Source organism: Phyllobates terribilis, unplaced genomic scaffold (assembly GCF_046119375.1).
Source record: "Phyllobates terribilis strain yellow unplaced genomic scaffold, ASM4611937v1 Scaffold_1__5_contigs__length_1240528914, whole genome shotgun sequence".
Lineage (NCBI taxonomy): Eukaryota > Metazoa > Chordata > Amphibia > Anura > Dendrobatidae > Phyllobates > Phyllobates terribilis.
Genome location: NW_027362761.1, coordinates 185,529,811 through 185,550,231, shown reverse-complemented (window position 1 = coordinate 185,550,231; position 20,421 = coordinate 185,529,811). Strand labels below are relative to the sequence as shown.

The following is a 20,421-nucleotide window of genomic DNA, read 5'->3' as shown; positions in this document are numbered from 1 at the left end:
TGGAGGTGGTGACATGGTCCTCACGATCTGGACCATGTGTGGTTTCATCCAGCATTTTCAATGGATAAATATGGGTGACTGTTTGTCATTTATAATATGATTTAATATATAAATTTTGTTGAGACACTTTAAAAAAATGGTAAGCATTTTTAGGGTGCCACATAGTGCAAGGAAAATTCAATATTGCTTTAAGAAATGCTAAGAAGATTTCCTATCAGTATTTTACGAAAATCAAGGACTTGGCTTCTGAAATCCTTTGACCATGAGGTTATTATTTATTTAGTATCTATTCCTGATTTGTTTTTCCAGTTTTCGTTTAATAAGACATGGTCATTTGAAGGAAAGTTGCATATGTCCTTAACTCCACTTCACATTATTTTACAGTAAACATCCCTGAGTGGTCAGCAGTGCAACTTCTGCATTAAGCAGTGATTGTCATCATGGGGTATAAATGTTACCAAGATTAGGGAAGTTAAATCGTACATTGACAATTCCTTCATCTTTAATAACATGCAACCCTTTAGCCATAATGTTATTTAATGTGCCATAAAGATATTATTTTTTTTTTGTCATTTTATCAAGTATCGGTTGTGCTTTTGTCAAAAAAGTGCTTCTCTTTAGCTACCTTAGTAACCATGGTTAACAAAATAGGATCAACTAATTTACTTAATGTAAAAATTTATGTGAATTTATATGAATTTTTAAGTATATTATATCAAATGCTTAGTATTTTTGATTATGTATATATCTTATGCTATTTTGGCTGCGAGAATTTTCCACATAATATTTTTTTCCAGAATATTGCACAGACCAAAATAATGCTATTGTCAGTATCTCAAAAGGCGAATAACAACATACTATATCATTAAAGTCTCCAAAAAATCTTAAAGTCTATCTTAAACTATAGATGACTGGAAAGTATTAAACAAATTGTTTAATTGACCGATGTTCTGTTTCCCTGGTGTTCTAGCAATCTACAAAGTAATCTACCATTGACAGAGAATATGACCCTCGGAAGTCTTTCTTGAAACAAAAGACTCACTGAAGTGACATTTACTCTAAATAGGATTAGGCCCTTGTCGTACATGAAGACATGGTATACATCTGTCTACAGAATCCCTGGTAAGTCATCTATATCCATGGAATTATCAAACTGAATAGCCATTAGACATTGGATGAAAAACTTTTGCCAGATTGAAGACCGGTCAATAAATTTGGCTTCTTAGTTCACTCAAGGTAAAGTATTGTATGCCTGTAGTAGATGTCTTTGTAAAGAGTTTGCTGATATTTACAAACTTAATGGAAACATAACTTTTATAATTTTACACTTCACAAGTAATATGTTTTCTAACACTTACTTATTTTCATATTCTTTCTCTTCTTAGTAAGTTCGGATCTATAACACTATAAGAATAGCAGTCATGGACAAATAATATAGACTTTCGAGGGTCAATCCTGTGTCAATTTGGCAATAAGAAATTTTAAGCCACTTACTTGGCCTCAGTTCTAAACTTTAGATAAAGTTGTACTTTACAGATATTGATGTGGATAGACTGGGAAAGCAGTTTAACAACATAGCTGGCTGTTTTTGTGTTTATTAATGGCATACTGGGTTCAGTAATAAAATGATAGAAAATCGAAGATATATGTGAGGACTTTGACCATTACTGATGTCTAGGTATCACCATGTGCTGGCTCATGAAGCTCCAGTAGACTAAATGTTATGAAACCCTAAGTTAAAAAATTCATCCATCTGTCAAATTGTATTGAGTGACCATTTTGTGGATTGCTCGATTTCTCACAAGAGAGTCTGGAAAACAAAGTGTAGAAGAGTTGGTCTTACCATTTGTGTTCCATGTTTTATCATTTTTTTTGTGTTGCTCTATGGCATGTGATCCTATTAAGAAATTCTGTATATAATTTTTCCTTTGCTTTTATGTTTTTTTCTTTAATTTTCATAGAAGGTCATTGAACGGTAAAGGTATGAACGGTGCAAAATGGCTATGTTTCATAGAGTGTTTAAAATTGGTAGATGACTCTAGTAAAGCTGCACATTTCTAGTATCTTGTATATTTATTGCTCTAAGTGCTACATATTATTAGACAAGATACAGGACTGTGTAGCTGACACGCGTGTCATACTGATTATTTTACTTAATCTAATTGAAAGAAAGCAGGAACTAATGTAGTTTAGGGGAACATGTCACTTGCTTTAAGGCCATCAAAATAATTACTTTGCTGGGTAGGGTAGTAAAAGACAAGCTGAGCCATTATGCCATTACTGGCAACAAATGGATATTCCATTGCTAAGAAAATCAGATTTTCCTGCTATAATTGTGGCTGTAAGTACCCCAAGGATGGGGCAATTGCCAACCAGGGCACTGATTCACTGCATTATTCCCTGCCTCGTGTCACCAACATGGCTTTTTGAGGTCTGTTCAGCGCTACTTACAACAGAGACATGACAGGCTAAAAGATGTCATGGGGGTAACTCTAGGTGAGGAGTATTGCCGAGAATCGGTGCAGTCGCCGGGAATTGGCGCAACCTCATGAACTTACAGTCTCATTTATATGAAAACTCAAAGTTTCTTTTCTCTGGAATGGGATATTTATATGCGGCTAGAAAGGTATGTGTAAAGTTGTCCTTTGATGTAATTAATTTACTGACTCCTGCCATGTTCCCATAGAAATTAGGAGAGGGTTTAAAGTACTATCACTTCCATTACTCACAAGATGTTGCCAGTACGCATACTTAAGTAGTGGAAACAACAGTGCAATTGTATGCAAATTGTATGTCAGCTGGATTCTACATTCTTATAACTTTGATGTATAACTGGAATTTATCTGACATGGGCTCAAACATCTCCAGTTTTCAGGATTCAAGCTACTAATGCAATTATTCTGTTTGCATGTGTTCAAAAACAGCTGTTTATCTGAAGTACAAAGGTACATACTATGAAGAAGTCAGTAAAAATATACAGTATATTTTCCTTAAAACTATATCTTGTTCTTTTATCATTTACAAGAGCCTGTACCGCCTTTCAATTTCATCACTTGTAGAAGGATATTTGTTTCTGGATGGGAGAGTTGTGTCATTTTCAACCATTACACACCTGGCATGCTTTTTACTGTACATAACCCAATGTGACATTTTTACCATTTGGTAGGTATACAATACATTGGCAATTAATTGTTCAAACAATGGCTTCTTTGAATGAAACTTGATTGCCCAAACATAAATTAAATACATAAATTCAAAGGGGAAAAACACAACATCATCAAAGAAAGACAGAAAGAAAACTAGCAGAGTGGGAGTGTAAGTACAGGGTTACACCACGGCAAAGGTGCAGTTATCGGTATATATTTATATATATATATATATATATATGCATATATATATACATATATATACACCATTACCATCTACACATGCATCTAAAACATAGAAAAAAGTCAAATTCACTTAAATTAGAGATGAAACAGTAATCCAGAAAGAAGAGTAATACTGTAGAAGTATATGCTCATAATGATATCTACAATAAAATTCTATAAATTGTCGTCTCTCAAATTATATATATAAAAAAAAGTAAATACACCCAGTGTTCTATATATTAAGATAAATGCTTCGGCTAGCAGAGGTCTTTGCAATACCTTTTATTTTCTGCAGCAGCCTCTGGCAGCAAAAGTGTTAAACGGTCAGTTCCAAAGGAAAACCAAACAGTTAATTAGAAGAAGAGAAAGAGACAGCCCCACTCAGAGGTGCATATTTACATTCTTCAAACTGTATCGGTGAAAAATAATTCTAGTAAGTGCAGGACATTCCTAGTGCTGCTGTAGTGATGCTTGTTTTTTGTTTCTTTTGTGGTTTTCATCAGTCCTTTTGAGCACATTTCTTTTGTCTTAGTAGTGATGCATTCCATAGCGAAGTGAAAAATCCCACTGTCTTCACTTGCAGCCAGTGCTTGAGTCAGGATTAAATAGCTCCTTGTACAATGGAGGGAATAGAGTATTCACTATCTCGGGGTGAGATTGCTTAAATACCTGCAGCTTCTCTCCATGTAAGTTGCAAAGTGCGGTTATGTTTGGTATCTTGGCTATTAACTGTGAAATAATGATAAAGATAGTTAATATAGAAATCCAAACTTATCCTAATATAAATAAACCAATCCAAACTTTATCCTCAGCGAGGCTACAGATGTAGACGTTTCTAACTTCCAAAGTTCTAACCAAAGTTTCTAACTTGACACACATACTAGATGCTGCAAGATATTGTGATGCGTAACACTAACTCGTTGACTAACCTGACATTTCCTACAGTTTATGCTGAATTAACTCTCTAATAACAAGTTTCTTTATCAGCAGAACACGACTATTGCACATTTTGCTTGGGCTACAGGAATTTTGAAGGTAAAGTAGGCTGATGGTGCAGGTTTTTTTCAAGCAGGAGAAGGGCTCATGCCAAACCCCTTTGGTAGTGGATTTTGTTCTGCGGGAACAAAGGATTAAACAGATCCCCTATCTGTTTTTCCATTACATCTGCTGTTGGTGTAAGTCTTTCTGAGCACGCTATGGTATATGTAAACATTAAATATAGGAATGTTAATTGGATTACTTCAATAGATTTTACTAAAATTTGAGATACTTATCCACATTTTGATCAAATAATATGAGACAATCTGCCAAAAATGAGGCGACCTTTTCTGATGGGAACCTACACTAACGGACTTGTTAGTGCCCACAGAGTGTAATTTCATAAATTTGTATGTTATAACAATGCGGTCCCAGCAATCTGCAGATTGACATTTGGGTAGTGAAACTGGAGAAACCTAAACATCTGTAAAGATACATTTACACTGCTTGATTATCAGGACCTAACATTCATAGGCACACTAGTTTCCCAATAATTTTTCATTGTAAATAGGCTACAGAACAGTCAAGGAATGAGCAAAATTCTCATTCAATGAGTGAAATGATCCTTTGGCTAGCTTAAAAGATTGTTCTCGGTAGCACATTGTCATATGAAAACAGGACCTATGATGCCGAGACCAATGGCAACCTATTCTCACAGAATTATGTTTTACTGTGTGCATACAGTCGGTTAAATAAGTATTGAACACATCACCAATTTTCTAAATAAATATATTTCTAAAGGTGCTATTGAAATGAAATTCTCACCAGATGTCGGTAATGACCCATCCAATTCACACTGGCAAAGAAATCAAACCATAGATGTCCATAAATTAAGTTATGTTTAATAATGAGAAATGACACAGGGAAAAAGTATTGAACACGCTTACTGAAATGTATTTAATACTTCATACAAAAGTCTTTGTTGGTGATAACGGCTTCAAGACTCGGCCTGTTTGGAGAAACTAGTCGCATGCATTGCTCAAGTGTGATTTTGGCCCATTCTTCCACACAAACACTCTTCAAATGCTGAAGGTACCGTGGGCTCCTTCTATAAACTCTGAGCTTTAGTTCCTTCCATAAATTTTTTATTGGATTCAGGTCAGGTGATTGGCTGAGCCATTCTAGCAGCTTTATTTTCTTTCTCTGAAACTAATTGAGAGTTTCCATGGCTGTGTGTTTGAGATTATTGTTTTGCTGAAATGTTCACCCTAATTTCATCTTCATCATTCTGGTAGATAGCAGCAGATTTTTATCAAGAATGTCATGATTCATTTGTCCATTCAGCCTTCCTTCAATTATATAACGTTTGTCAGTGGCGTATGCCGAAAAACAGCCCCACACCATGATGTTCTCACCTCGAAACTTCACTGTTGGTATGGTATTTTTGAGGTGATACCCAGTGCCTTTTGGCCTCCAAACATGGTGTGTATTATGGCATCCAAAGAGTTCAATTTCGTTCTCATCTCATCCAACTATATTCTCTCAGTATTTCATAGACTTTTCTAAATGTAGTTGAGCAATCTTTAAATATGCTTGAACATGCTTTTTGTTCAGCAACTTATAGTTTTCTTTGAAACAATTGTACCTGCAGATTCCAGGTCTTTCTGTAGCTCTCCACAGGTGGTCCTTGGCTCTTGGACAACTCTTCTGGTAATTCTTTTCACTCTGAAATCTAGCTGTGAGCACCTGGTTGTGGCCGGTTTATGGTAAAATTATGTTATTTGCACTTCCAGATTATGGCCTCAACAGTTCTCACAGGAACCTTCAGTAGTTTAGAAACTCTTCTGTAACCAATTCCATCATTATGTTTTGCAACAATAAGATTGTGAAGGTCTTGAAACAGCTTACTGGTTGTACCCATCATGAGACATTTCTAGTGTGGCACTTTGGTAACGAGACACATTTTTACAGGCCATCAGTTGAATCAGCTGATATTATTTTTTAGTAAGTTGCAGGATTGCTTTCTAGTTACTGATAGATTTCAGCTGGTGCCATGACTTTCTATAGCATGTGTTCAATACTTTTTCCCTGTGTCATTTCTCATTATTACACATAACTTAGTTTATGGACATCTATGGTTTGATTTCTTTGCCTGTGTGGATTGGATAGGTGGTTACCAACACCTGGTGAGAATTTCATCTCAATAGCACCTTTAGAAATATATTTACTTAGAAAATTGTGATGTGTTCAATACTTATTTTACCCACTGTATTAAATGGGGTCAGCCAGTCTGAACTGACTATTAAACGACTGCCGTTTGACAAATATGTATTGATGTTTTAGTATAAACACACTGAACATTCCAGGGAGATTCATCTATATATCTTGGCATGTTTATACATAAATAATAGATGAATAATGAATGAATGAATAATTCTGAATTTTTACAGTTTTTAAATATTAAATAATGTGTTTTTATTATTTTGCTGACGTGCTACACTTCAGTATAAGAATAGGAAGTCTTAACTGGTGTGCATGTGATAGACTATATAAAACTATGATATAAGTGAATCTTTATATATATATATATATATATATATATATATATTGATATACTGACAGCAACCGGTCCAAGAATTTTAATAGGAGAAGTGAATTAATAGGAAAATGTGCTTCCAGTGAATATTCTGATAGAATACTGTAGATATCAAAGGTGTGCAGGTAATATAAATAGAAAAAAGGAACCTTACCAGAGGAGGTGGGACACAAAGCTAAAGTGCTGAGTGCAATAAACCCATGGAGTAGAACGCCTCAACGTGCGTTTCGCCTGAGTAAATGTGGCTTTCTCAAGAGGCTGGGGCAATGATGCGTGTAAGGACCTTAAATATGTTAATTTCGTGGTCATGTGACGCATCACATGACCATCTCATGATGTCAGACTTCCGCATAGCGCAAAGCGCACTGAGCAGGAGGCTACAGACAGTGGGGCGCGCGCACTCAGGAAGAGATTAGCCTTGCCCCGCAAGGTACAAATATGATGCGGATGTGTGGGGGTTCACAAGCTGTTTTGTGCTGCTACCACTCAACTCCCCTTTTTACCCCCATTTGTGTCAATGCTATGACTTGATTACCAATTTTGATATATATGTATTCAATAAAGAATGTCATGTAAAATGCAGTTCCCCACCACTATCTCAGGATAGGTCATCAATGTCTGATCGGTCAGAGCCTGACACCCCGCCGATCAGCTGTTATTGGTCAGTGGCTGCCGAAGATGGCCACTTGCGGAGCTGGCCATCTTCTGATAGTGGCCGCCGCAGGGTACTACACATCCGCCTCCTATTCAAATCAATAGGAGGCGAATAGGAGACGGATGTGTAGTACTCTGCAACGGCCAGCTCCATAAGTGAGTACTTCTGGCCGGCGCCTGCCACCTCAGATAACAGCTGATCGGTGGGGGGTGCCGGGTGTCGGACCCCAGCCGATCAGACATTGGTGACCTATCCTGAGTATAGGTCATCAATGAGGAGTGGTGGACAACGTCTTTAACTAAACCTTTTTTTTTAACACAGTTATGTGCTATCACATAGCCTACAGTCTCACAAACAACATTTTGTAGACACTTGTCATGTGTTAAGTTCAGTATGTCACTGCTATATTTCTACATGAAATGCTCTTCTTATGACTAGCACATACCTTTGCCAATGTCTCATCATCTAAGTGGTTCTTCTGAATCACATGCTGAAGTGCAAAATAAATTCTCTCTTGAAGCTTTTGAACTTTCCTTGGTTCTAGAAGCCATGGCCGTTCTAAACAGATAAAACGAGATATACAATTGATTTCTAAGGTCAGTTGCCTGCATAGTCTTATAAGGATGTATTTACCAAAAGTAACCTTTGACCCCTTCATTAACCTAGCATTATGTTCATGATCTTCACTGTATAGTGGAAATAAGTGGAAATAAAATAAACATCTCACACAATGTACTGCTAGGGAGTAAAGAAAATGAGTCATAGCTTCTCTCATCTCAGTAGTTTGAATGAAATGACTTAATTCTTAACTCTGCATTTATGTAGCAGTATACAGTTAAAGGGAATATATCACCAGGTTTTGCTAGCCCATCTGAGAGCAGCATGATGTAGGGGCAGAGACCCTGATTCCAGTTATGTGTCACTTATAGGTCTGCTTGCTGTAGTTTTGATAAAATCACTGTTTTATGGGCTACATTTCTACCAGCTCTCCTAATGCTGAGCTCAGTATAACCCCGCCCACTCCACTGATTGGCAGGTGCCAGTGTACACTGTGCATTGGCAAAAAGCTGCCAATCAGTGGTGGGGGCGGGGTTATACAGATTTCATGAATAAGGAGGACTACCTGTCAGCAGGTTTACTAGTCCTCTAGTGATAATGTCCTGCTAATGAAACAGTGATTTTATGAAAACTGCAGTAAGCAGCCATGTAAGTGACAAATTACTGGAATCAGGGTCTATATTTCAACATTATTGCTGCTCTCAGAGTAGTTGGCAAAAAAAATGGTAACATATTCCCTTTACACCTCTTTTTGAGAATACCACTGCTGATTAAGACCAGATTTTTCCATGATAGATTATTTCCAGTTCCTTTATTTCCAATGTATATTGACCACTTTTCTTCTTGCAATTATCTTGGGTTACTGTACTTATGCAATTTAAGGAATTACACACTTAATTTCACAATGATTTCACAATAAACAAGCAAGTGCTTCATGCTTATTTTCTGTGGATATATACATGCCTCCCATAACTTCTTTTGATATGACCTTAAAGGGAATCTGTCAGTAGAGTAAACAATTAAGCCGTCTATATGGCCATGTAGGTCATAAGAAGTTGAATAAAATGATACCTTGATATCTGCGATCCGGTGTCTTATCCAGACAAATCCATGTTTTTCTTATATGTAAATGAGCTGTTCAGGATCTATGGCCGGACAATGATCTGTATGAGAATCTGACTCCAGATATTATTATTAATAAAAGGGGGAGTTACCAGTGTGAGATAAGTAACTAACACAACACAGGAGAAATGAACTTTGTCTTCTTACAAACACATTTTTGCAGCTCTCTGAACTCTGCTGCATTGCAGAAATGTTGAACATTGGCAGCCAGTGAGATAGAAGCTGAAGCTGAGAGGAACCTGCAGATGTGTTAGATATAATCACACACAGCTCTGCAGTGAGATCAGGAGAGCAGAGAGCGGCCATCACATATCACACTGGTAACTACTCTTTTTTATAATAATCTCTGGAGTCAGATTGTCATGCAGATCAGAGTCCACCCCATAACCTGGAAACACTCATTTACATGGATTTCTATGGAATTAGACATTGGATATCAGATATCATGGTATCATTTTCTTCAGCTTCCTATAACCTGCATGCCCATATAGACGGCTTAGGAGGGTTGATCCTACTGACAGATGCCCTTTAAGAGACTCATCGGTTTACTGTATGTCCATCATACAAAAAGAAAAAATCCATACACTTGACACAATTTTGATGTAACATATCAATTGTCTCAGAGAAAATGTCACTTTCAAATAATAAAGTGAAAACTGACTGCATAACCTCCTTTTAATGGTTTAAACCAGTAGAACATGTCGTATCCCACTTGATCAATTTGAGGATTCCTTATATTAATGTCGATTCTTCCTAGGTTTAATGTTTAGCGTCACTCACTCCAGTAATGATAGGTAAAACCATGCAATTTACTCAGAAACCTGAAACAGTCTACATACCCTTCTGAATTTTAGTGCAACTTAAAGGGGTTTTAAGGGCTCAACATACATTTCTGCATTCACTTCATGCGACTGCAGATTGTTGAATCCTAACAGTGTGCAATATGCCCACTGTCAGAATTCCGCTCTACTTCCAGCTCAGGCAATCAGTCAAGTGACCATAAGTATGTGATTTGCATAGTTATTGTCACGTGCTGACCAGTTTCTCATCTGCTTATCTCAATAAAACATGGTTCTCTCTGTCGCTCATCTGATTTCTAAATAGAGTATAGCAGCAGTGACATGCCGACTAGCTTCTCATCTGTTTCTCTCAATGGATTATAGTTGCGGTAAATGTTCCAACTAGTTTTTCATCCTTTTTTCTCAATAGAGCATTAGGTTTCTCTTCATTTGCCATCCACTTCCCTGAATAAAGCATAGTTACGTTCACGTGCTTACTAGCTTCTCATCCGCTTATCTCAATAGAGCAGAGTGACTGCTATGTGCTGAATAGCTTCTCATCCGTTTCTCTCAGTAGAGCATAGTTATGGTCACATGCCAACTAGCTTCTCATCTGTTTATCTCAATAGAGCATAGTTATGGTCACATGCCAACTAGCTTCTCATCTGTTTATCTCAATAGAGCATAGTTATGGTCACATGCCAACTAGCTTCTCATCTGTTTATCTCAACAGAGCATAGTTACGGACATGTGCCGACTAGCTTTTCATCTGCTTCTCTCAACAGAGCATAGTTATGGTCACGTGCTGACTAGCTTCTCATCCGCTTATCTCAATAGGGCATACAGTAGTTATGGTCACGTGCTGACTAGCTTCTCATCCGCTTATTTCAATAGAGGATATTTATGGTCTTGTGCCGACTAGCTTGTCATCCGCTTATCTCAATAGAGCATAGTTACGGTCATGTGCTGACTAGCTTCTCATCTGCTTATCTCAATAGGGCATACAGTAGTTATGGTCACTTGCTGACTCGCTTCTCATCCGCCTATCTCAATAGGGCATACAGTAGTTATGGTCACTTGCTGACTAGCTTCTCATCCGCTTATTTCCATAGAGGATATTTATGGTCTCGTGCCGACTAGATTGTCATCTGCTTATTTCAATGGAGCCTAGTTATGGTCACATGCTGACTAGCTTCTCATCTGCTTATCTCAATAGGGCATACAGTAGTTATGGTCACGTGCTGACTAGCTTCTCATCTGCTTATCTCAATAGGGCATACAGTAGTTATGGTCACGTGCTGACTAGCTTCTCATCCGCTTATTTCAATAGAGGATATTTATGGTCTTGTGCCGACTAGCTTGTCATCCGCTTATCTCAATAGAGCATAGTTACGGTCATGTGCTGACTAGCTTCTCATCTGCTTATCTCAATAGGGCATACAGTAGTTATGGTCACTTGCTGACTCGCTTCTCATCCGCCTATCTCAATAGGGCATACAGTAGTTATGGTCACTTGCTGACTAGCTTCTCATCCGCTTATTTCCATAGAGGATATTTATGGTCTCGTGCCGACTAGATTGTCATCTGCTTATTTCAATGGAGCCTAGTTATGGTCACATGCTGACTAGCTTCTCATCTGCTTATCTCAATAGGGCATACAGTAGTTATGGTCACGTGCTGACTAGCTTCTCATCTGCTTATCTCAATAGGGCATACAGTAGTTATGGTCACGTGCTGACTAGCTTCTCATCCGCTTATTTCAATAGAGGATATTTATGGTCTTGTGCCGACTAGCTTGTCATCCGCTTATCTCAATAGAGCATAGTTACGGTCATGTGCTGACTAGCTTCTCATCTGCTTATCTCAATAGGGCATACAGTAGTTATGGTCACTTGCTGACTCGCTTCTCATCCGCCTATCTCAATAGGGCATACAGTAGTTATGGTCACTTGCTGACTAGCTTCTCATCCGCTTATTTCCATAGAGGATATTTATGGTCTCGTGCCGACTAGATTGTCATCTGCTTATTTCAATGGAGCCTAGTTATGGTCACATGCTGACTAGCTTCTCATCTGCTTATCTCAATAGGGCATACAGTAGTTATGGTCACGTGCTGACTAGCTTCTCATCTGCTTATCTCAATAGGGCATACAGTAGTTATGGTCACGTGCTGACTAGCTTCTCATCCGCTTATTTCAATAGAGGATATTTATGATCTCGTGCCGACTAGATTGTCATCTGCTTATTTCAATGGAGCCTAGTTATGGTCACATGCTGACTAGCTTCTCATCTGCTTATCTCAAAAGGGCGTACAGTAGTTATGGTCTCGTGCCGACTAGCTTCTCATCCTCTTATTTCAATAGAGCATAGTTATGGTCATGTGCACTGCTGACTTGCTTCTTATCCGCTCATCTCAGTAGGCACGTGACCGTAAGTATACTCTATTAGTTTCTCATCTGCTTCTCTCAACAGAGCATAGTTATGGTCACTTGCTGACTAGTTTTTCATCTGCTTTTCTCAATAGAACATTACGCTTCACTCCATTTCTCATTCCCGTCTATCAATAGAACATAGTTACGTTCACATGATGACCAGCTTCTCACAAGAATCTAGTTGTGTAATAATATAGGTGTAATAGTTAAAGGCAATTATGACCTTATCCTCAAGAGCACCCTGGGCAGCTACCTACTCCGCAAACTTCTTTGTTCACCTCTAAACCGAGGTCTCAATAATATCAGAATATTGTCTGACCACAATATTCCAAATGCTTGTGACGCGCCCCCTGGGCCATATTCTTTAGGGGAATACCCGGAGCCGGATCAGATGGGGGTTGTAGTCTTCCGAGTGGCTGTGACCCGGTCCGTGCCCAGGGTGTCAAGCTCAGAGTATGTGGCAGTCCTACAGATGTTATAAAGTTCTTTATGTCGACTACGCCACCCGTTGTATTGCGGTCACTACGGCCGCCGCTGCAGCAGGGTCCGCTGAGGCTGATGGTGTTGGTGCAGCTTTTGATAGTATAACCCCCAACGGGTGGGGTATAGCCTCAGGGGGTCAGGTGCAGAGGATGTGGATTGTGGTGGTGCAGCATAGATGGTAATTAAAGACAGAGTCGGGTTGTGCAGTTTAGGGTATTTACTTACTGCTGATGTTCCGGTCACTCCAGCTTCAAGTGACCACCCGAGCCGTGCTGCGTCCACCAGGTCCTGGATTCAGCCAACCCCCAAGCAAGTCCGGAGCGTGACCCTGAGCCCTCCTTCCTGTCCTGTCTTCTGGCCGTCCCCACCAGGGATCCACCTAGGTCCAGCTCCCTCGGGCCTTCTGTTGGGAAACCCTTGGCCTTGGGTTCCCTGACCCTACTCGTGGTTTGCCTTCAGGGTGGATGTGGTGGGTGGCCGTGGCAGATCCTGCCCACGGCCTCCGGTCTCTGGCTGAGGTGTGCTTGAGCCCCCACCAGTTTGGGATCCGGTACCCTTTTGCCAACTCTTCACCCTAGGTTCTCAGAGTTCCTGCTTGTTTTCTCTGGGTCCTTCTGACTCTCCTCTCTCACTCTCTCTGGGCCTGGGGCTGCTCTGCTCCTCTTCCTCTGGCTTCTCTGCAAAAGGCTGACTGACTCCTCACAGACTGACTGACTGTGGCAAACTGACTCCTCTGCAAAGACTGACCCTGATCTTAGATGGTGCCCACCTTAAATACTCCCTCTATGTGTGAGCTCAGGTGACCAGCACCCAATGAGCTCCTAACTTTACCCAGGCTGCTCCCCCTATCTGCCCCTACACTACTTGGGATGTACCACCCCCCTCCCACTCCAGCCAGGAACAGACTCGGTCGTACCTGCACATTTCTAAGTGGGAGTACCGTTGGTCTGTTCCCCGGAAATGGGATGTGTGTAGTGCATGCAGCCTACCGAGCTCAGGTCCACACTCCATCCTTACCCGGGAGTGGAATATCACACCTCTGGGTTGAGGTGCAATACCCCTGTAGCAGCCGAATCCTCAGGGTGCTACATTCCCCCCTGGTAAATCACAGCACGTCCTCGGGCTGTAAGAACAAAACACCACAAAACATACAAATTTTTGCATAAACAACATAATAAAACATATAAAATAACATATATTAGCAGCATCATATAAAACATTCTCGTCGCCTCTGGCTCCTCCTCCGGTCACTGTGCAACGTGTGACCGGGTAAAGTGCGACAGTCTTTTCTTGAAAAACTCGTGGCTTTCCTGTAAAACCAGTAGGGAGCGCTTTAGGACGCGCAACTATATACAGGGGATATGGCCGCTCTCAGTCCTCGGCCAGGTATAAGGGAGGAATGACCGCTCTCAGTCCTCGGTCAGTGGGATTTAAGGGATAAACGGGTAAACAGTTCACACTTGCTGGTCCCAACGGGGACTATGATAGCAGCAGTAACAGTTCACTGTGCCCCGACGGGCAACTATATACGGCTTCTGCTCCGCTGTACTTAACGACGACGTCCTCCTGCTCTTTCTTTGTGGTTACCTTTAACTTCAGACCCGTCCGGGTCCTCCTGTTCTTCCTCCTCACACCGCAGCTCTTCCTCCGTCAGGCGATGCACATGGAGGGCGTAGGGTCCTTTGGCACACTTGTGCCGGGTGAAGGTGACCTCGTCCCCGATGTAAAGGTCACGACCTCTGTGTCCCTCCGGTAGGTGGGACTCAACGTCTCTCCTGGTCACGAAGACGTCGCCTGGGGTGCGGTGGTCTCGGATGAAGCCCCACCCATGCTGCATGTTAAACTTGATCACAGTCCCGGTGGTGCGGGGACTATGCGCTGCACGGGGGTCTCTCCTGGCCCGGCTCTTCTGCACCGCGCTCCTTACTTGAGCTTGCTGTTCCCGGACCCGCCTTTCTCTCCGCTCCCTCTCGAAGACCTCGAGTTGTTGGCGGCAGCACTCTGCACGCTCCGCTGCAGCTGCCCGAGTCTCCTGAGTGAACCCCATGAGATCTTCTCCGGTGGGGTCCCACTCAAATTGGGCCTCTTCTAGCGGGGGCGAGATCCTCTTCACGGGCTTTGGAGCCGGGATCAGGGGTGCACACATGGCCCCAGCCCTCCTCTGCCGTTCCAGTTCATGATATTCCTGGGGCCAGATGAAAGGCTGCCCATCCGGGCACGTGTGTTGGGTAAACAGGTCCTCTCCCAGATGCGGCACTCTTGGTCTTATGGGCGCGGTGGTGTTAGCGCCCGGGTTGCCCGGGCCTTGCGGCCAGGCCTGGGGTATCTGGAAGGTGAAGGGCACCGTAAGGACGGCGGCACCCTGGGCTACTTGGCCCTGCGACCAGGCCGGGGGCTCCGCGGAGGTAGGGGGCGCTGTTGGTATTGCGGCGCCCGGGGGTACTAGGCCTTGCGACCAGGCTGGTGGTACTTCCTGCTTGGTCACGCTCGGGGTCGAGGCGTGTGACGTCACAGGGGTCGCGGCTGCGGCTTCCGGTTGAGGCCTAGTCTGTGGCGGTGACGTTGCGGCTACGGGCACGGCAGGGGGTACTTCGGGCTCTGCGACGGGGAGCTGGGGCAGGTGCGCGGTTTCCCGGTTTGGGGTAGAGACGTCCCCTTTACCTGCCTCCCTTCGTTCGGCTCCCTTCTCGGCGCCGTCTCCGGCCTTTAGTCCTCCTGCGCCATCCTCAGAGGCGGTCTGTCTCCTCGTCTTGGGTGGCGTGCTCCGCTGACAGGTCTCGGTCTGCTGGGCCATCTCACGGCTCCACTCCGCCAACGTCTCTCGCTGCACCCGGGCCATCCTCCTTGCGAGGCCCTCCAGAGCGGTCTGTGCACACTCCCGGTCTCGGGGGAGCTGTGCTAGGACCTCCACTAGGCCTAGTGGGGTCGTTGCTTCCAGCAGGCTCCTGACCAACGGGTCGGTGCTGCTCTGCTCTCCTTCCACTGTTTCCAGCAGGCTCCTGGCCAGCGGGCCGGTGCTGCTCTGCTCTCCCTCCTCTGTTTCTAGCAGGCTCCTGGCCAACGGGCCGGTGCTGCTCTGCTTTCTCGCCATCTCCGGGTAAGCTTCTTCTGGACTCAGCTCCAGGCTTCTTGCCTCCGGGTGCGCTCGCTCCAGACTGCTCCAGGCGACACCCATCTTTGCTCTCTTCTTCTCAGTCCTCCCACTTCGAGGGCGGTCCCGGGGCCACTTGGTGATTGTCAGCTCCAGGGGCAGTTCTTTCACGCTGACAGACACCTCTAGCATCACAGTCTCTGTTGGTGGGGGCGGTTTCCACTTTTGGCGCCATTTTCGGTCCTGGCCCACGATGGGAGGCGGCCTCTTGCCATCCTCTGGTACGCCCATAATGGCGTCCGCTCTGACAAGGCGGGAAACCTTTGGAAATGGCGGGAATCGTCTCCCAGTGGCGGGAAACTCTGCAGATGGCGGGAAAAAGCTGTTAATGGCGGACAACCGGCGGGAATCGATCTGTGACGGAGTCCGATGGCGGGGACCCTCCGGAACCGGCAGGAGACTTCTTTTTGAGGTAAACTTGTTCTTTTCTTCAGGCACGCAGTACCCGGTTGTTGCGGGCACGTAATCCTGCCGACTACGCCAAAGTTGACGCGCCCCCTGGGCCATATTCTTTAGGGGAATACCCGGAGCCGGATCAGATGGGGGTTGTAGTCTTCCGAGTGGCTGTGACCCGGTCCGTGCCCAGGGTGTCAAGCTCAGAGTATGTGGCAGTCCTACAGATGTTATAAAGTTCTTTATGTCGACTACGCCACCCGTTGTATTGCGGTCACTACGGCCGCCTCTGCAGCAGGGTCCGCTGAGGCTGATGGTGTTGGTGCAGCTTTTGATAGTATAACCCCCAACGGGTGGGGTATAGCCTCAGGGGGTCAGGTGCAGAGGATGGGGGTTGTGGTGGTGCAGCATAGATGGTAATTAAAGACAGAGTCGGGTTGTGCAGTTTAGGGTATTTACTTACTGCTGATGTTCCGGTCACTCCAGCTTCAAGTGACCACCCGAGCCGTGCTGCGTCCACCAGGTCCTGGATTCAGCCAACCCCCAAGCAAGTCCGGAGCGTGACCCTGAGCCCTCCTTCCTGTCCTGTCTTCTGGCCGTCCCCACCAGGGATCCACCTAGGTCCAGCTCCCTCGGGCCTTCTGTTGGGAAACCCTTGGCCTTGGGTTCCCTGACCCTACTCGTGGTTTGCCTTCAGGGTGGATGTGGTGGGTGGCCGTGGCAGATCCTGCCCACGGCCTCCGGTCTCTGGCTGAGGTGTGCTTGAGCCCCCACCAGTTTGGGATCCGGTACCCTTTTGCCAACTCTTCACCCTAGGTTTGTATATGGGTTTTCAGAGTTCCTGCTTGTTTTCTCTGGGTCCTTCTGACTCTCCTCTCTCACTCTCTCTGGGCCTGGGGCTGCTCTGCTCCTCTTCCTCTGGCTTCTCTGCAAAAGGCTGACTGACTCCTCACAGACTGACTGACTGTGGCAAACTGACTCCTCTGCAAAGACTGACCCTGATCTTAGATGGTGCCCACCTTAAATACTCCCTCTATGTGTGAGCTCAGGTGACCAGCACCCAATGAGCTCCTAACTTTACCCAGGCTGCTCCCCCTATCTGCCCCTACACTACTTGGGATGTACCACCCCCCTCCCACTCCAGCCAGGAACAGACTCGGTCGTACCTGCACATTTCTAAGTGGGAGTACCGTTGGTCTGTTCCCCGGAAATGGGATGTGTGTAGTGCATGCAGCCTACCGAGCTCAGGTCCACACTCCATCCTTACCCGGGAGTGGAATATCACACCTCTGGGTTGAGGTGCAATACCCCTGTAGCAGCCGAATCCTCAGGGTGCTACACTTGCATTTTAGAAATAAAGCCGAGGAACAAAGGCATCAACACAAGTTTCCTGTACACACCGCCATGCATCGTCCTGAAGGCTCTGCTTCTTTATAGAATAACTCTTGTAACGCACATACATTTTAGATTTTTTTCTAGTAAGTGACGCACCCCCTGGGCCATATTCTTTAGGGGAATACCCGGAGCCGGATCAGATGGGGGTTGTAGTCTTCCGAGTGGCTGTGACCCGGTCCGTGCCCAGGGTGTCAAACTCAGTTGTATGTGGCAGTCCTACAGATGTTATTAAGTTCTTAATGTCGACTACGCCACCCGTTGTATTGCGGTCACTATGGCCGCCGCTGCAGCAGGGTCCGCTGAGGCTGATGGTGAAGGTGCAGCTTTGGTGATATAACCCCCAACGGGTGGGGTATAGCCTCAGGGGGTCAGGTGCAGAGGATGGGGGTTGTGGTGGTGCAGCATAGGTGTTAAATGAAGACAGAGTCGGGTTATGCAGTTTAGGGTATTTACTCACTGCTGATGTTCCGGTCACTCCAGCTTCAAGTGACCTCCCGAGCCGTGCTGCGTCCACCAGGTCCTGGATCCAGCCAACCCCCAAGCAAGTCCGGAGCGTGACCCTGAGCTCTCCTTCTGTCCTTTCTCTGGCCGTCCCCACTAGAGATCCACCCAGGTCCAGCTCCCTCGGGCCTTCTGTTGGGAGACCCTTGGCCTTGGGTTCCCTGACCCTCCACGTGGTATGCCTTCGTGGTGGATGTGGTGGGTGGCCGTGGCAGACGCTGCCCACGGCCTCCGGTCTCTGGCTGGGGTGTGTTTTTGCCCCCACCAGCTTGGGTTCCGGTACCCTGATGCCAACTCTTCACCCGCTGCTGGACTTTGGGTTCTCAGAGTTCTCTTCTTCTGTTTCCCCCTCTGGGTCTCTCTTTCTTTCTCCTCTCTCTCTCTCTCTCTGGGGCTGCTCTGCTCCTCTGCTTCTTACTCTGACAGACTGACTGACCCTGTTCTTTGATGGTGCCCACCTTATATACACCCTCTATGTGTGAGCTCAGGTGACCAGCACCCAATGAGCTCCTATCTTTACCCAGGCTGCTCCCCCTATCTGCCCCTACACTACTTGGGATGTACCACCCCCCTCCCACTCCAGCCAGGAACAGACTCGGTCGTACCTGCACATTTCTAAGTGGGAGTACCGTCGGCCTGTTCCTCGGAAATGGGATGTATGTAGTGCATGCAGCCTACCGAGCTCAGTTCCACACTCCATCCTTACCCGGGAGTGGAATATCACACCTCTGGGTTGAGGTGCAATACCCCTGTAGCAGCCGAATCCTCAGGGTGCTACATAAGTTTGTACATATATGATAAAGGATTAGGCTTAATTAAAACCAGGGAAATAGGCAAAATAAACGTATAGGAAAGACTGGATTAGTGCTCTGACTTCACTTAGATTACAAATTCTGGTCTCTCAGAAGGAACATTTTTCAGTCAGCTAAATGAAAATGCACCGTGACAGTCTGTGGTTAAACAATTTAATCATAAGAATATCCCCAGAAGGATTCCCTTTCACTCCTCGTCTCTAATGCTTTCTAGTTAGCAACAAGGAAAGAGGATTTGATATAAGAAGACTGAAGACTTAGAACAAATATATTGACAAAAAGGAGGATGTTTTACTCTGCAGAGAGAACAACTCCTATTGTTCTAAGAGCCTTGGATGCATTTACGGGACTCTTCCAGACAACCGCAAAACAAGAGACCGAAATGGAGGTTATTTTGTATTGTAGATAGTTAAGAACAATGTACAAACAAGCATCAGAGCATAATTCGGTGCCTTTAGTCAATATCTAAAAGCTGGAACAGTTGTGGGGTAGGTGGTGAAAAGGAATCCGTCACCAGATTATTGCTGCTCCATCTGAGAGCAGCATGATTTACGGACAGAAACCTTGATTCCAGTGATGTGTCACTTACTTTACTGGGTGCCGTAGTTTTGATTAAAACTGTTTAATCTGCTGCAAATCTGCCAGTTCCCTGAATGTTGAGCCCTGTATAACCCCGCCCACACAGCTTCCTGCCTATGCACAGTGTACACATAAATCTGGGCGGGGTTATACAGAGGTTAACATTCAGGGAACTGGTAGGTCTGCAGCAAATAAAACAGGGATTTTATCAAAAGTATACTAAACAGACTAGTAAGTGACACATTGCTGGAATCAGTGTCTCTGTCCTACATCATGCTGCTCTCAGATTAGGTAGCAAAAACCTGGTGACAGTTTCTCATTAAACTGAACATCTGAAGAGGCGAACTTAGACAATCGTATTTTTACGCACTGGATGTTACTTTAGGACCAAAACTTTCTCGATCCTGGTGAGTCACATACTTGAAAAATATCCTAATGTGTAGGGGGTGAGTACATATATTATTGTCCATCTTCTCACTCGTTTAGTAGAAAAAAATAACCCCTCTCCACATGTGACAATCACATTGATACTATCCTCAATAATTAGGATGTTGTGCTCCCCCTTAGGTCACTAGAGATATATGTATACACACAGTATATATACAGAGAGAGAGAG

The 20,421-nt window shown here is 44.1% G+C and overlaps 1 protein-coding gene and 1 long non-coding RNA gene across 2 annotated transcripts in view; one reads left to right on the top strand and one right to left on the bottom strand.

The window, feature by feature from the left end:
• Positions 1-20,421, top strand: part of LOC141252863 (uncharacterized) — an 80,555-nt gene that overhangs the window by 22,498 nt on the left and 37,636 nt on the right. Inside the window, exon 2 of the long non-coding RNA XR_012314136.1 lies at positions 971-1,122. This is a non-coding gene — a long non-coding RNA (uncharacterized lncRNA). The remainder of the gene's footprint in view (positions 1-970; positions 1,123-20,421) is intronic.
• The window catches only part of RORB (RAR related orphan receptor B), a 279,059-nt gene continuing 258,674 nt past the window's right edge, over positions 37-20,421 (bottom strand). The window contains exons 9-10 of the mRNA XM_073670612.1: positions 8,046-8,158; positions 37-4,100 (exon numbers count right to left, since the gene is read on the bottom strand). Coding sequence (XP_073526713.1) covers positions 3,945-4,100; positions 8,046-8,158 — 269 coding nt within the window. The 3' untranslated portion in view covers positions 37-3,944. The remainder of the gene's footprint in view (positions 4,101-8,045; positions 8,159-20,421) is intronic.